The sequence below is a fragment of the Mastomys coucha genome, unplaced genomic scaffold (genome assembly GCF_008632895.1).
Source record: "Mastomys coucha isolate ucsf_1 unplaced genomic scaffold, UCSF_Mcou_1 pScaffold18, whole genome shotgun sequence".
NCBI lineage: Eukaryota > Metazoa > Chordata > Mammalia > Rodentia > Muridae > Mastomys > Mastomys coucha.
This window is the reverse complement of record NW_022196900.1, coordinates 108646205-108661686: the sequence shown is the minus strand read 5'-3', so window position 1 is coordinate 108661686 and position 15482 is coordinate 108646205. Positions and strand designations below refer to the sequence as shown.

Sequence of the window (15482 nt, the reverse complement as noted above, 5' to 3'; positions counted from 1 at the left end):
ATGAAAGATTAACAAAAGAGGACCATGAGGAGATGCTGCAGTGTCAGGCAGGGCTCTCAGAGGGGAGGAGGCTCCATAAGCAGCAAAGGACATGGAGCTAGCAGCCCAGCAGCCCTGACAGTGAGGCACAGCTCCACTCCTGGGCACCTCTGTACGGTCAAGGGCACCGACCTCCCGCTTCCCAAACACTGTCTGCTAACTGGAAGTAATACGACCAACAGCTGTCAAGGGCCCAATGCTGCATGCTGGTCCCTGGCACAGCCCCTTGGACAATAAGCACTCGAGTGGAACTTTTGACCCCAAGGGTCCCTTTTGCATGTGGAGGTATCGGGCCCTTTGAGCCACCTCTTCCTGCTGGTGCAGACCCACCAGTCACAGCTGTACCTGACAGGGACAGTGCTCTCAGAGCACAGAGCAGCTTCACTGTCCCTTCCCTGCAATAGGTGCTGAGCAGTTAGGGTCGGGCTGGGGGATGCATTAATCAGACCCTCTGTGGTTGCACAAGGCACACAGACATGCCTCCCTCCTCCCTCCTCCAGGCCTAGAAAGAGAACCACTGCCTGCCTTGTTGGATCCCCACCACTAGGACCAGGCAGGAGGCCGTGGATGGGAGGGAACACACTCTGTTCTCCCTCCCTCAAACTCCCGGATCACCCATTGAGCTTTGTAAAGAACCACTGCTCAGTACTCGGGGAGGGCTTGGCTGGTGCCTGGCCCTTGGCTCACCCTGGTCGATGGAGTGCTGTGGCAGCTGGCTGAGCTGGCTGCTGACGACCCCTGCATAGGTGCGCAGGAATTCCTCCTCACTGGCGGTCAACTGTAGGGTGAGAGCGCTGTGGTGAGAGGAGGGTGGACCTGTCCCCCGAAGGCCCTGCACCTCCCCTCTGGCCTTGTTAGGATCTGGCATCCTGCTCCTGTCCTGAAAACCAGGTCCCTGAAGTTCACATGCCTTGCCACTCACTTTGTATCTAGATCGGTGTTTGTTCTGACGCAGGCAGGTATGAAAGTTCAGGCCCTGGTCACACGCCGACGGCCAATCAGCAATCTCAAGTATCTCCATTTCTCTTTCAAAAGATGCCCCAGTGCTTACTACTCCTGCTCTCTGCAGTGGCCTCCCTGCCTAGCTGCCCTGTATCTGCCTCTCTGAGGTCAGTAAGGACCAGAAAGTCCTCATTGTCCCTGGCTCAAAATAAAAAGTGGAAAAGAATCTCAACAGTGCTCCTTAAACTGAAATGTGGGCTCTGTGCTTGGGGAACCTGAACTGGCAACAGAGATAATCCCCAGGCCCAAGGTCCTCTCCTGGTTCTCAGAGATCCGGAGGTGGCTGCACACACACACACACACACACACACACACACACACACACACACACACACCCTGCTTCCCTTCTTCAGGCCACAGGCACTCACATTTGACCCCATCTTCCTCAGCATGAGCAGCACGCGGACCTTCTGCTGGATGTACATTTCCTCCGGACTCTTCCCGGGTGCTCCCTCGCGGTTCATCCCCCTGGCCCAGTTCTGGGGACACCTGCAAGGAGGCAGGAAATGTTATAGGGAGAATGTCAGGCTGAGATACACTCCAATATTGACCCCTGTAAGTGATGCACCCCTTTCTCAAACAGCCTCTCCCCAGTAGGGACCTCATTTCTAACAGCACAGGAGAGCTTGGAGGGGAGGTAGTGGGTCCTCGATGCCTTTTGACCTGAGGCCCAGGCGGTATGGCTGAGGAGCTCTTGTTCCAGAGCAGAGGCTGCAGGGGACAGCCAAGGTTTCTATTAAGAGCCACAGTTCAAATGAGAAATGAAGCCCTGAGAGTTCTAGGTTTTCAGTGCAAGGAACAAGCACAAATAAAGGGACTTGAACAGAGGTGGCTATGTGGGGCCTTGGGCTCAAGAAACCCAGAGATCAGTGACAACACCCTGTGCAAAGCCCCTACTGAGCTCAAGCGGCTAGCTCCTGGGCAAGGCACCCAGGAATCCCTGTACAGGGTGTCTGCCCAGGGCACCCTCACACACCCACCCCACCTGTTAGAGAGCTCCTGAAGACAGCTGTGAAGGCCAGCGGCTGTGTCCAGGTGTCTCTGGCCTGAGCTACAGCCAGCCCCAGAGAGAGCAGCCCAGAGCCTCCTCCTCCTCCAGAAGGAGCCGGGGGAGAGGAGGCAGGATCTAGGGGTTTGGGTTACACACTTGAACTCTTGGACAAGTCAGAAATAACGCAGCAGCTGGTGGGGCGGGGCCTCAGCAGCCCTGCTACCAAGGAGCTGCACTCGGGGAATGAGGGAGTGCGCGGGACTGACGGGCTAGGGACAGTCCTCACACCATCTACTCTCAGTGACCCATGAGTCCTAGACAGGGGTATGCTGCACAAGGCAATACTCCATGCCAAGGGCGTACCCAGGAATGTGTCAAAGCCTGGGCAACAGCTCCCGAGTGTCTACTCGTCAGCTGCTCAAAAGCCTAATGGGGCCCTCGCCCTAAAAGCCCACACAACAGGTTGAAAACCTGTCCAGATGGGGCTGACATCATGCCTGAATACTTGACACAGCACAGGATGCCTTCTAGAGTCTTTGTATCCACCCTTGGAGCCCTAGAATCCACACTTCTTTCTTCTGTGATCCACTCCCTTCCAACTCAGCCTGGGCTCAGAAAAGGGCCAATGCGACTACAAGGGCCTTGGAAAAGGGACAGTGGCCTCAGGCCTCGTCTCCAGGGCACACCCTGGCCTGCGGTGGCCTCACCTGCTGCAGACCTCAGCAGAATGTTCTGGGGTTTCTCTCTTTCACTTCACCTGTTCTTGCTCTAGTGCAGGCACCAGCACTGCTGCTCTGGACTTCACCTGTTCTCACTCTGGTGCAGGCATCAGCACTGCTGCTCTGGGAATGGGCTGCACTGGCTTCGTGGTGGCTCCTACCTGGACCTTGAGTAGGGATGCTGTGGCCCACATCTCCTCCCTGATGCCTCCATCTGGACTACCATTTGGCCTTGGCCTCACAGCCCACTCACATCCCCTACTGAGTGGCTATCACAGTCTACATAGGTCAGGAGAGATGACACCACGCCCAGCCTAGTCCTACCTGGAAAAACATTTCCTAGTCCTAGCAGTTGCCTGTGCGGCACAGTGCAGTCAGTCCTGTCCCCTCTGCAGCCTCGCTCTGTCTACTCTTTGGTTGGCCAGCCCCTGCACTGGGTATCCACTCCCTGGGCCCAGAACTGGCTTCATCTCAGCCTCAAGGTACCTTTCCAGGGAAGCCGGTCCTGTGCCCTCACCTCTTGTCATACAGCCCTGTCTCCCTGTCCTAGTTTTCTGAGTGCCTTATTGTCTCTTGGCTTTCTGCTGGAAGGCCAGGCTGCATCTGCTCTGCTTGCCCCCATTCTCCCAGAGCCTGGCACCCAGCAGGCACTTAGTACGTAGTGCCCACCTGGCTGAATGAAACAAGGGAGCAATCTTCAGTAGAGATCTCCTGTCTCGACTGCATCCACACCAATTTGGAACCAGTGCCATTATATTAAGAGATTTAAACAAGCCTGGCATGGTGGTGCTTGCCTTGAACCCCAGCACTTGGGAGGCAGAAGCAGGTGAAACTGTGAGTTCAAAGCTAACCTGGTATAAAAAATAATTCTAAGACAGTAAGGGTTACACAGAGAAATCATGTCTCAAACAAACAAACAAACAAGCAAACAGTATTAATCTAGAGTCCCACAACCAAATTTAACTTTTCCAAAGGACTCTCTTTCTCAAAGTTCTTAGTGTGGCCTGAGCCACTGTGATCTCCAGAAAACACTGGAGGTGCTCCATAAAGCCTTCAAACTGACAATCAGAGCTCCCATGAGCAAAACCAGCCAGCTATGTCCTGTGCTCAAAGGCTGGCTCTCAGTGGCTTGGCCCCTAAGGTGCACGGACATGCCAAGGACAGCCACTAGGTGCCGCCATACACCAGAGCATTGGAGCTTTCAGGGTCTCTTAGTAACCCAACTCAAGATTTCTGCTGTCCATCCCCAAGGGAAGATATCACAAAGCACACTCCAATCACAGTGGGCCCCAGGAAACTCATATCTGTTCACTCAGAGAGCTGCCCCTGCAGGACGGTGGCCTGGTTAGTACTGTGGCCACAGGACCTTTAGAGAGCTGCCCCTGTAGGTCGGTGGGCTGTCATGTCAATGCTAGCTGGACAAATGCACTGTCCACAGGGTGCACATCACAGCACTCTGCCCACAGCTTTACCCTTCATCTCACAGACTGGCACGGCCCATCCTGCTTGCTGCTGCAGCTGGGCCGTGAGCTCTCGGGGCTTATAGCAGCCAGGCTCCATCAGGGTCTTCTTACTTCAACACGCTTGACTGGCACGACACTGCCTCCTAAACTTCAGAAGAACCCTGACTTGGCGCTCTGCTTCCACGAATTTCTTTGTTTGCATGTTTGTGTGCTCACCATGGTGCACATGTGAAGGCAGAAGACAATTTCCAGGTCAGTTCTCTCCTAGGGACTGAACTCTCAAGACTTGGTGGCAAGCATCCGTTGGAGTTGTTATAGCCTTCCTTTGCTGCCCTTGCCTTGCTGTATGATGGGAAGGAACGCCCAGGGCCAGCTCTGGGACAGAAAGTGGAGCACAGGTCCCTGCCCTTCACATTCCAGGCTAAATGCTCTAGGAAGCGTCAGAACTGATGCAAGTGTGTCCTAATTCGCAGTAAAGGTGTCAATGTGCAGAAAATGAATCACTGAAGAGAATAAATCGCAATCGCCTCAGACGGATGTGCCACAAGCACACCGTGGCATGCTTGGGTTTGTTGCCTACTGAAGCGAATATGTTATTAAATTTTGATCACTAATATCACTGGAGAATTCCCAGTTTCCCCTGTAGGGATTAAGAACTGGTCTCCATTAAGATGTGCCTAAATTACATAAGCCCAAACTGCAATTAATTTAGATACTGATTATTCATCCAAGCTCAGAATCAAAAGAAACGACACATCTCAGTAATGGCTTCAGCGATCCCTACATACACCCCACCCCCCAAAACAGGTCAGTGCTTCCTTGCCACTAAGAAAATCTCCCAGGAGTCAGACGAGAAACAGACAAGGGAAAGTGGAAAGACACACAGGCAGCTGTCAATTACACTAAGGAACGGGAGGGGCGAGGTCTGCGGTCTCCTATTATGTGGTGATAAACCACATGTTATGTATAAAGTTGTGCCACGCCAAAAAATTCCATCTAACGGAGAACAGACAAATACTAGGGATGAAGGCACACAGACAGGCCCTGCATGCACATGCAGTTGGTAATTCTGAGCCTGCCCCTCTGCTGCAGGAAGCAAGGCTGGTCAGGGGAAGACAAGGAAAAGAGGCTCCCAATAGCTGCGCAGGATCCACACAGGGAACAGAACTGTGAGGTCACAAGCTGACCCGGGCACTGAAGTGTGGGAGACATCACAGTGTGGGACACAGATGTTGTATTCGCAGACCTACATGAACCAGGTGATGGCACTTTGGAAGAGTTAGGAGGCAGTGCAGCAGGAGAAGCGGGCGCTGCTGTGTGGGTCTCTATCAGTTGACGAGGAGCGGACAGGTGGCCTCCCTTTGACCTGCTTGAGTGGCCCTGGACACAGGGAGAGCCACTTGTGCTCGCTGTTATTTATAAACCTGAAGCTAATGCTGTTTGCACACTCACATTAATTAAAAAAACAAAAACAAAAAAAAATTAGTTTATACCAATGGGAGTCTTGCATCTCCTTAGAAAAATATAAAAAGGAAAGAAGCCGTAAGCTGAGCCAGAGCACAGGCTGGGTCCTTCGGGTCACCTGGGTCTCGGCCCTCTGGAGTGCACCAATTGCCTTTCATGCTAAAACACACTAGGACACCAGGTGTGATGGCTCTCACTGCAATCCCAGCCCTTGGGAAGTAGAGGCAGGAGGATGCCACAAGCTTGAAACACCCTGATCCACACACTGAGTCCCATGCCAATCACAGACAGACAGACATACTCTGCTAAAAACCCAAACAAAACGCTCACCGTGAGAGCCAGACATGGAGGTTTCCCTCTAACGTGGGGTTACCCTGGGCTATGTAGTGAGTTTTGAGTCAACCTCGACTATAAAATGAGAACCTGTGTTAAAAAAAAATTTTTTTAATTTGTTTTGTTTTTGGAAACCAGGTCCTTCTATATAACCCTGGCTGTCCTGAAACTCACTATGTAGAGCAGGCTGGCCTGAAACTCACAGAGATCCACTTGCCTCTGCCTCCCAAGAGCTGGGGTTAAAGGCCTGTGCTACCATGCCTGGTTCAAAAGTAAATTTTAAAGCATCTGACAATTTTTTGAAAAAGGAGCTGGGCACAGTGGTATAATCCCACCACTTGGGAGACAGATGCTGATGGAGCGGGAATTCTAAGGCCATCCTCAACTACATAATGAGTTTGAGGCCAGCCTGGGCTATAGCAGACCCTGCTTCCAAAACACTAACAGGCAACATACACACAGACACACCCCACACAGACACACACACGCACAGACATACACATATACACCCTCACACAAAGACACACCCCCACAGACACACTCAAACAAGACATACACACAGACACACCCCCATAAAGACAGATAGACACAAACAGAGAGACAGGCAGACACAGACAGACACCCCCCCACACACACACACACAAGGGCACGAAAGCCGAGGACGTGGCTCAGGAGTAAAGCATTTGCCCTGAGCTCCATCTGCAGTGCCCCACAAGAACAAACATCTCTGCAGCCTTTACGTACATACATTTACACAAGGTTTATAGCAGACAACAGAGAGTCACAGAACTCATAGAGTTTATAGAGAATACTAACCCAGGGCAACCCAGAGCCATCCAGATAGCTCAGCAGGGAAAGGCTTGCTGCCCAAGTCTGGTGAATTGAGTTTGATTCCTAGAACTCACATAGAAGTGGACCAACTTCACATGTGCGCACTGTGGCACTGCCCCTATTATACACAATAATAAAATATCTGCTCAAATCTTAGCCTGAAAACCCAGCAGCACCGTGACATTGACTGTAAGAGTCCACACATCAGGTGGGCAGCTGAGTGATACAGCGTGTTTGTTATTATGCACAGGTCCTGGGTTCAAGTCCCAGGAGTACAAGTTAAAACAAACATACAAACAAACAACAACAACAAAACAAGAAAGAAAAAGCTCCACACTAGAAGAAAGGAGCATCACGTGGGAGCATGGAGAAAGGCAGTCAGATGGTGAGTGACTATGGTGTTCACCCCTGGGGTCTGGTCTCAAGGCTTCCCCCACACACACACAACAGCACTGTCCCAAGGCCACATAACAGAGCCTTCCTCTCAAGTCCTTACCTGCTTCTGGAACTTAACTTCAGGCAAACAGATGCTCAACTCTAAGGGGAGGGCTGCGGCTGAGAAGAAATAGGAAGGTGGCGCCCTGTGGAAACACAGAACACGGTCATGGGAGGAGCCTGAAGGGCCCAGAGGCTGCCACAGCAGGACTGTGCACACACCCCCACGCTGAGGGACCAGAACCACTGGCGCAGAGCCTGTGGCCATGGCTCATAGTCCAGAAATACCTGTGTGTCAGGCAAGCCCAGGGAGCCTGCTCTAAAACCTCCAAGACAGGGTGCTGAGTGTGCACCAGGCCTCTCATTTCCGGCTGAGGCAGGTCTGCCTGCTCCACACAACACATATCCCCTCCTCTGGGTTAGTCACCCTGTCTAGAAACACGGGACCAGAGTGACTCACTATGACAGATGACCTCCCACCCACCAAACATCTCAGATAACAAGGCCAGGTCGCTCAACTTCAGCCTCCTGCGTACTCCAACTGTGTCCCTCTGTGTACACAGTTGGCATCTGTAGCTGTACAGACACATGTCACACACACAGGCGGCACAACTGAGGCTCACACACTGACTACCCTGGCAGCAGTCTGTCTACCCCAACGCACCTCCTCCAAGAACATGCACTGGCTATCCTGGTAGAAGTGTGGCCTCCTGAGGGGACCAGTGACCACAACTCCAGAGCACATAGAGCTGGTCAGTCTTTGGATCCCACCCAGGAGTGAGTGGCCTCCAAGTTCTCAACCCTGCTCAGCCCTGTCAAGCCAGAGAACAAGAGCCAGATGCAGGAAGGACCAAAGCAGTCTGGGAATGTCTCCCTACCCGCCTTCTATAGATAAAGCGACCACCGGGCAGTGGTGGCACATGCCTTTAAACCCAGCACATGGAGGCAGAGGCAGGTGGATTTCTGAGTTCAAGGCCAGCCTGGTCTACAGAGTGAGTTCCAGGACAGCCAGGGATACACAGAGAAACCCTGTCTCGAAAAAACAACAACAAAAACCCAAAGTTACCAAGGCTGAGGAAGGCACGGTTCTGCAAAGGGATCTATATACACAGAGACAGACAGACAGACACATGGTGGGCAGGGAGGAAGTGTGTGAGAGCATGCATGTGGAGGCCAGAGGCAGGAGTAGGGCATCTCCCTCTATCACTCTCAGCCTCATATCTTTGAGACAGGGTCTTGCCCCAAACCCAAAAGCTCACCGTTTAGCCAGCCGCTGGCTAGCTGACAGTTTCTTAAGATCTGCCTCTCTGTCTACCGTAGTCCACAATGGGTTACAAGCACATGTGACTATTCCCTTTTTTCTTTTTTCTTTCAAACACAGTGCTGGGAATTTGAACTCAGGTCCTCATGTCTATATAGCAACTCCTTTTACCCACTGAGCCATCTTCCCCGCCCCACACAATGGGACTTCAACAGTCTCCTCATGTCGGACACCACTCTGAGTGTGCTGTGTGGGTCCCTCCATCCGGAGGATGGCTGGGATGGAAGCGCTAGCTAGCATCCTGCCTGACACCCCACCCCACCATCCGAGCAGCCCTATAGCAAGAGGCCATTTAGAGCAATTAGTTGCTCTCTTCTTCCTCCAGATATCAAAGCACTGAAATACCAAGGAACCCTGGGGAACTTCCACCCAAGCCCTCACATTCCTTCAAAAGAGATGAAAAGAGAACTTCCTACTTCTGAGGCTCTCAGCTCTTCTACAGCCGCGACCACTAATTACCCCTCCTGTCCACAGGGCTGAGGGCCTTCCAAGGAGGAGAGGGAACTTTGTGACTTCAGTGGACACATCAGAAGGCCAGGATGTCCCAGGCCTTCCCAGCCAGCTATCCATTTACAAATCAGGCCAATGGTTCCAGACTACAAAGAAAGAGCCAGGCTCCCAGGCCTAAATCCTGAGCAGCAGTGGATACTTTTGTGCTCCTGGAGCTGGCTTTTGTTCCCAACCAGCTGTCACTAACTAGCAGTGTTACTCAAGACTGGTCCCCATGCCATGTTCCATGTGTTCAGAGTATGTCAAAAGGAGCTTGAGCTGTATGCCCCACAGGTGGGCACGGGGTGGCTGCTGGCTTCCTGCACTGCAGGCTGCACAGTGACAAGGACAAGGGCTCCCATGCTAATAAGGGCCCCTGCGTATGACTTGGAGTCTGTCTCCTCATCACAAGTTGATCTGTCTGTGAATTCTCAACTTGTGGTGAGTGGAGACAGACTCCATTCAAGTCATGCTCAGAGCAATGCTTCTCAGACACTGTGTGACAAAGAACACGAACGGAAATATAAGGCCTCCTGGGGCCATGCTTCAGGAGCTTCTGTTAGGACTGCAGTAAGGAGTCTGCCTGGGGCCCAGTCACAGCCCACAGGTAAAGGAGGACTGAGAAGCCTACAGAGAGATGACAAGAACAGACTCTTCCTTCAGATAAAGTGGACACACAGTGAGTATCTCCAAAAATCTCTGGGACCAGAATGGAGACAGCGAGGCCTGGGAGGCATGAGGATCTCCTGAGTGGTCCTAGGAGAGGATGGGGCTCTTAGGGAAGAGAAGCCTTGAGAGTCAGTGCCCAGAAAGGTAATGACACAGGATGGCCAGGGCTGTAGCAGAGCACACAGAAGGGCAGGAACCAGGAGAAAACTGAGGCTCAAGACGCATGGGCCCTTCAGCTGAACCAAGTCCACCTTGCCACAGAGCATCCATCCCTGGTCTAGGGGTGACTGAGCTAAGAGGCCTTCCAAGCAAAGCAGGAAAGCCCAAGGGAAAGCAAAGGAGACAGCAGCGTGAAAGGAATCCAAGACAGCATCCGTTACAGGGAGAGCATGGCAGTCAGAGGACAGCTCCGCTGGGTACCCCTGCTCACCTCAGCCAGGCCCCACTGCATGCACTAACCCAGCCATTATAGCTAACCTGCTCTCCCTTCCTGGAGAGGAAGCTTCTCTGCTTCTTCCTAGTTTCTGGCTCTCCGCACCTCCCCCAGCCCCAGCCCAGCACTGGTACTGCCAGCCTCCTGTCTGTTCCCCCTTCAGAAGCAGTCTTCTTTGTTCTCTACCTGGATGGCTTCATGCCTGTTAGGTGGGCCCCCACACCCCTGTACTGTCTGAGTCTTGTCTGTAACCACTCTTAATCTTAGCATTGCTCCCAAGGGTGAGGCCAGCTGACTGTGAGTTTGCGGGGATTCTCAAGATCACATCTGCATAGTCCAAAAGAAACAAGGGAGTCAGGCCTGGTGGCACGAGCCTATAACCCCTGGACTTGGGAGGTGGAGGCAAGAGTCCAAGGTCATCCTCAGGTATTTAGAGAGCTGAGACCAGCCCAGCCTAGGCTACTTGAGACCTAGTCTCAAAAAACAAACAAATAAGCAAACAAACTAATTCAAGCAAGCAAGGGAAGATGAAGGCAGTCAGTCTATCATGCAAAAGGGTGCGAAGGTCACATCACAAAGAGACTCAGGAAGGGCACAGACAGGGAAGGGAGGGCCACGGACAGGCATCGCTCTCTTGATCTGACCTTGGGCAGATCACATTCACATGCATGTATGTGTACACACACACACACACACACACACACACACACACACACACACGGAGGGGGGCGTGGGGAGAGAGAGAGAGAGAGAACAAGAACACAAGTGGGCTGCTGGGTTGAAGTGCAGGGAGGACTTCCAATATGAACACCAAGGCCACAGGGAGGACTTCCAATATGAACACCAAGGCCACAGGGAGGACTTCCTATATGAACACCAAGGCCACAGGGAGGACTTCCTACATGAACACCAAGGCCACAGGGAGGACTTCCTATATGAACACCAAGGCCATTGTCTTCTGAGAGTCATCCCAGGCAAAGTCCTCAACTTGAAAGCGGAAGGCACCCTGAAGCCTGGGTGCCTTCTCCTGGGTAGACAAGTCTTGGGGCTGGGCCCTAGATGAATGGAGCCTGCAGAATGCAAAATGGATGCCCAAGCCCTGACTGCTACAGTACCAGCACCCCTGACTCTGCTATAGGTCAAGAACTCAGTGGGAAGCAGACTGGCTGCATAAACTCCTTTCTTATCGTGTGTGTGTGTGTGTGTGTGTGTGTGTGTGTGTGTGTGTGTGCGCACAGCACTCACAGAGGAGAGATTTTCCCTGCGCTGAGCTTTAGTCTCCTTGTCTGTTGGAGAAGGATGACAGTGGCACCTGCCCTGGACTGTGAGAGTGAATGAGATACCATGATAACGAAGTCCCTGGGACAGAGCCTGCTTCCAACAGAGGAGTCACTGTTACTAATGACAAGGTGGGAAGAGTGAGGAGACAGCAGCAAGGACAAGTGTTCAAAGTTAAGGCACTGCAGGTGAGCCTTGGGAGGCCGAGGGCCCACAGCATTTCAAGGCCTGATTAAGCTACAGAGTGAGTTCAAGTCCAGACTTAGTGAGACTCTGATCTAAATTATGAAGCTTTCTTTAAAGGGGCTAGGGAGTTCGGCCACTCCGAAGAGCGTACCTATAGCATCATGCATTAAGAAAAAAAAAAACACCTCCCCACAAACCATCTGTATGTGTGTGCATGTGCGGGCATGTGTGTGTGTATGCATGTGTGCATGTGTGTGAGTGTGCATGTGTGTATGTGTATGTGTGTGCATGCGTGCGTGTGTATGAGAAAACTTACTCTCATAGGCTGTCCTCTGATTTCCACACAAAGTACACACAAAGAAACAGAAATTTTAGTCTATATGCTTAAAATCCTCAAGCTTCTGTTTCTTTATTCTCCTTCAGATTCAACCACCAGGCCTAGCTGGTTCAGAGACATGAAAGGGTTAAGAGCCAGAGGTGGCTCTCTCTTACTGCATCCGCCCCATTCACTGGGGATGTTTCATGGGGGTCTGTGACACCACCCTGAGGATATCTAACAGGCTGAGTCCTCTCTGCAGGCTGCCCTGTGAGCTGTAGGACGGCCACCAGCATCAGCACTCTACCCAGCAGATGCAGGCTCCACACCCTACAGATCTGACAATCGAAACAAGGTCTGCTGGGAAGCAAGGCCCTGCCTGCTTGAGACAGCTGTGTCAGTGTGTGGAAGCAGGGTCTAGCCTGCCATTTGCCAAGCACTTCCCCAGCTCTGCAAATAAGAGTGGCTACTCTGTCTCTGTCACCACCAACCATGAAGACAGAGACTTACATGTAACTGCCCAGCTTTTCCAGCCTAAATGAGTAGAACCCAGGTCATGTGGGCTCCTCTGTTGCCCTCCAGGAAGTCAGTAAAAATGTGCTCTGGGACAAGAGAGGGAGGTAGGCCTGAGTTCCAGCTTCTTCAGGAATCCCACACAGGGTGGCACCTCAGGTCATCCAGGGACACAGTAAACATGTGGCACCACAGAAATATATTCACCTGATCCATTCTTGGTAATTAACCTGCAACAGCTTGGCTCCTGATGACGGCTCAGGCGCGTCACGCAGTTTTCAGGGTGAAGTGCCATTCTTGGGGGGTGATCTTGGGATTAGGAATTTGTCCTGAGGATGCCAACCCAAATTCAAATCTGCCCCGGTTCCTTCCTGCTTGTGAAGCCAGGCTGTGCAACATAACAATGATGATTATGATTGCTGCTGTGGCATTTCTCAAGTGCTGGGCAAGGACTCAGCCATGTTCTATGCATTCTTATTTAAATTTAGACTTCATGAGCCTGCAAGGTAGGAATTATTCCCATTTTATAGATGAGGCAACTGAGGCTCAGGGAAGCTAAGCACTCTGCCCAAGGCCATGAAAAGACTCCAGGGCAGAGTCTGGATTTGAGGTCCTGCTTTGAGCTGCGTCCAAGGATAGAGCTAGAAAGACTATTATTGGGCAACTGGAGATAATGTAACACACAAGAATTGTGTGTCCGTGCCACTCATGTTGAGTGTCATGAGGGCACTGTGGTGATGTCAGGAAGTACCCTGTGGTGGTGTTTATGCTGCTCAGTTCTACGTGTCTGGTGTTTTCCCTGCATCTACGACTGTACCACATCCGTGTGGTCCTCTGAGCTGCCAGACCAGGAACTCAGCCCCCTGGAACTGGAGTCACCATGGCGGTTCTGGGAACCAAACCTGGGTCCTCCTAACCTCTGGGCCATCTCTTCAGACATCACTCTGGTTTCTAAGAGGCACAAGCTCCACAGTTGCTCTTGACTCTCCATTCTGCATTGAGAAGATGGCTCGGGTAGAAGAGTACTTGCTGCCCACACAGGAGGACCTGAGTTCCTGAGCTGGAATCCTGAGCACCCAGGTTAGTTGAGAGAGGGGAAGCACTGTGGGGAGAGGTGCCATGTGTGTCTCTAACCCCAGCAGCTACAAATGGGGGCAGAAAGAACGGTGAGCAGCCGGTTGAGCCAAAATGGTGAGCTTCAGGTTTGGTGAAAGACCCTGTCTCAGGGAATAGGATGGGAAGCAGAACACAGCATTCGATGGCCTCTGGGTCATGAACACAGGCACAGGCATGCATAAAGGCACGAGTGCCCATGCGCACACACAGAGTGTCCATGTGTTTGTGAACGCATGGATGTGTGCTGACAGATACACAAAATAGTGAACTGGGCTGGTGAGTGGCAAGTGTAAAGGGCCTTGCCGCCTCAGCCTGACCACCTATCTCAGTGTGATCCACAGAACCCACAGTGGAAGAAAAACTACTGTCAAGTTGTCCTCTGACCTCAACACCTGTGCCACATCCTACATATGGCCATTGCTTTCACACACACAAATAACAAAACTTTTTTACACAGAAAAATTGGTGAGTCTAGCAAAGGGTATATTATTACAAATTTTTCATAGCTTTGAAAACCAAATTAGAAGCAAGGAAAGGAAGCATTAAAAAAAACAAAACACTTGTAACTCATAACTATTTCAGGCAGGGGAGGCACACAGTAGGTCTCCGAAGGCCTAATTGCCCTACCTTAGTCCCAGTGCATGAGATTTCATCAAGTAGGAGATAGCTGTGAGGCCCACATGTGGAGAAGCGTCTCTCTCTGGCCGTGGGTCTCTGGTTCAGGAGTGACTTTAACTCCACACACTTACCCTACCTACCACAAGCTGCCTGCCCGCCCCACTCATGGCTGCGCCGGTCCTTCGATCAGGTTCACAGCTCTCTCACAAAGGTCTCTCGGTGAGGTTCTGACAGAACTGAAATCTAGCCCAGGACCCAGTGGAGCATCAATATAGTCACCAATAAAGCCTCCACTTCCACAACAGGGGAAAGGTGCAGGGAACTCCCTAGGAGCCCAGATGTGACTCTTCCTTTCTGTGTTGTGGCCTTGGCTCAGAGCAAGGCCCAAACACCACCAGCACACAAAACTTAAGGGTTCCAGGACCCACCTGGAGACAGCTTTCCCAGGGCCAGTAGGCTACAAAGGAGGCAGGAAGGGCCGCTCTCCTGCCCACAGCAGGGGACAGGTGGTCAGACCCAAGTTCAGCATTCTGTGTTCCTTCTGCAGTGTGGCTCTCACCGCCGGCAATTCTACTTCCAGGAGACATGTGGCAATATCTATAGGTATTTGTTCCTGCCTTGGGACAGTCTCACATATGCAAGGCAGGTACTCCACCTCTGAACTACAATCTCCAGCCCCATAACACTTTGTTTGTTTGTTTATAGATAGGATCTTACTATGTAGTCCTGGCTGCTCTGTCCCCTGAATGCTGGGATTAAAGATGTATACCACTGTTTCTAGCTAGGAACTTTTTGTTTTTTCAAAATTCTTAATTTTATTTAATTGTGAGTTGTTGTGTGTGAGTATGTGCACATGAGTGCAATGCCCAAGGAAGCTACAGACATCAGGTCACCTGGGAGCTGGAGCTTCAGGTGGCTATGACCCAAGTAATGTAGGTTCTGGGAACTGAACTCAGGTCCTGTGGGTGCTAGGAACTGAACTCAGGCTCTCTACAAAATCAGCACAGACTCTTAACCACTGACCCGTCTCTCTAGCCCCAACATTAAAAAAAAAAAAGTTTATTTTTATTTTTATGGCTATGTCTATGAGTTTGTGTGTGGGTCTGAGCACATGCATGCAGATGCCTGCAGAGGTCAGAAGAGAGTATCAGGTCCCCTGGAGCTGGAGTTAGAGGTGGTTGTGAGCCGCCTAACCTAACCTGAATCTTCAGAACCAAGGTTAGGTCCTCTGCAATAGCAGCAATCTTTTTTTTTTTTTTTTTTTTT

At 51.6% G+C, this 15482-nt stretch overlaps 1 protein-coding gene across 7 annotated transcripts in view; it reads right to left on the bottom strand.

The window, feature by feature from the left end:
* LOC116097039 (beta-catenin-interacting protein 1) overlaps positions 1 to 15482 on the bottom strand; it is a 138517-nt gene that overhangs the window by 106678 nt on the left and 16357 nt on the right. For 5 of the 7 annotated variants that reach the window (XM_031379519.1, XM_031379511.1, XM_031379512.1 and 2 more), the window contains exons 2-4: positions 7339 to 7423; positions 1410 to 1530; positions 727 to 817 (exon numbers count right to left, since the gene is read on the bottom strand). In XM_031379519.1, the coding sequence (XP_031235379.1) occupies positions 727 to 817; positions 1410 to 1505 (187 nt within the window). In that variant the 5' untranslated portion in view covers positions 1506 to 1530; positions 7339 to 7423. Of the gene's footprint in view, positions 1 to 726; positions 818 to 1409; positions 1531 to 7338; positions 7424 to 7565; positions 7585 to 15482 lie in introns of those variants that run through there. The other 2 variants (XM_031379510.1, XM_031379518.1) reach the window with 2 other exon arrangements.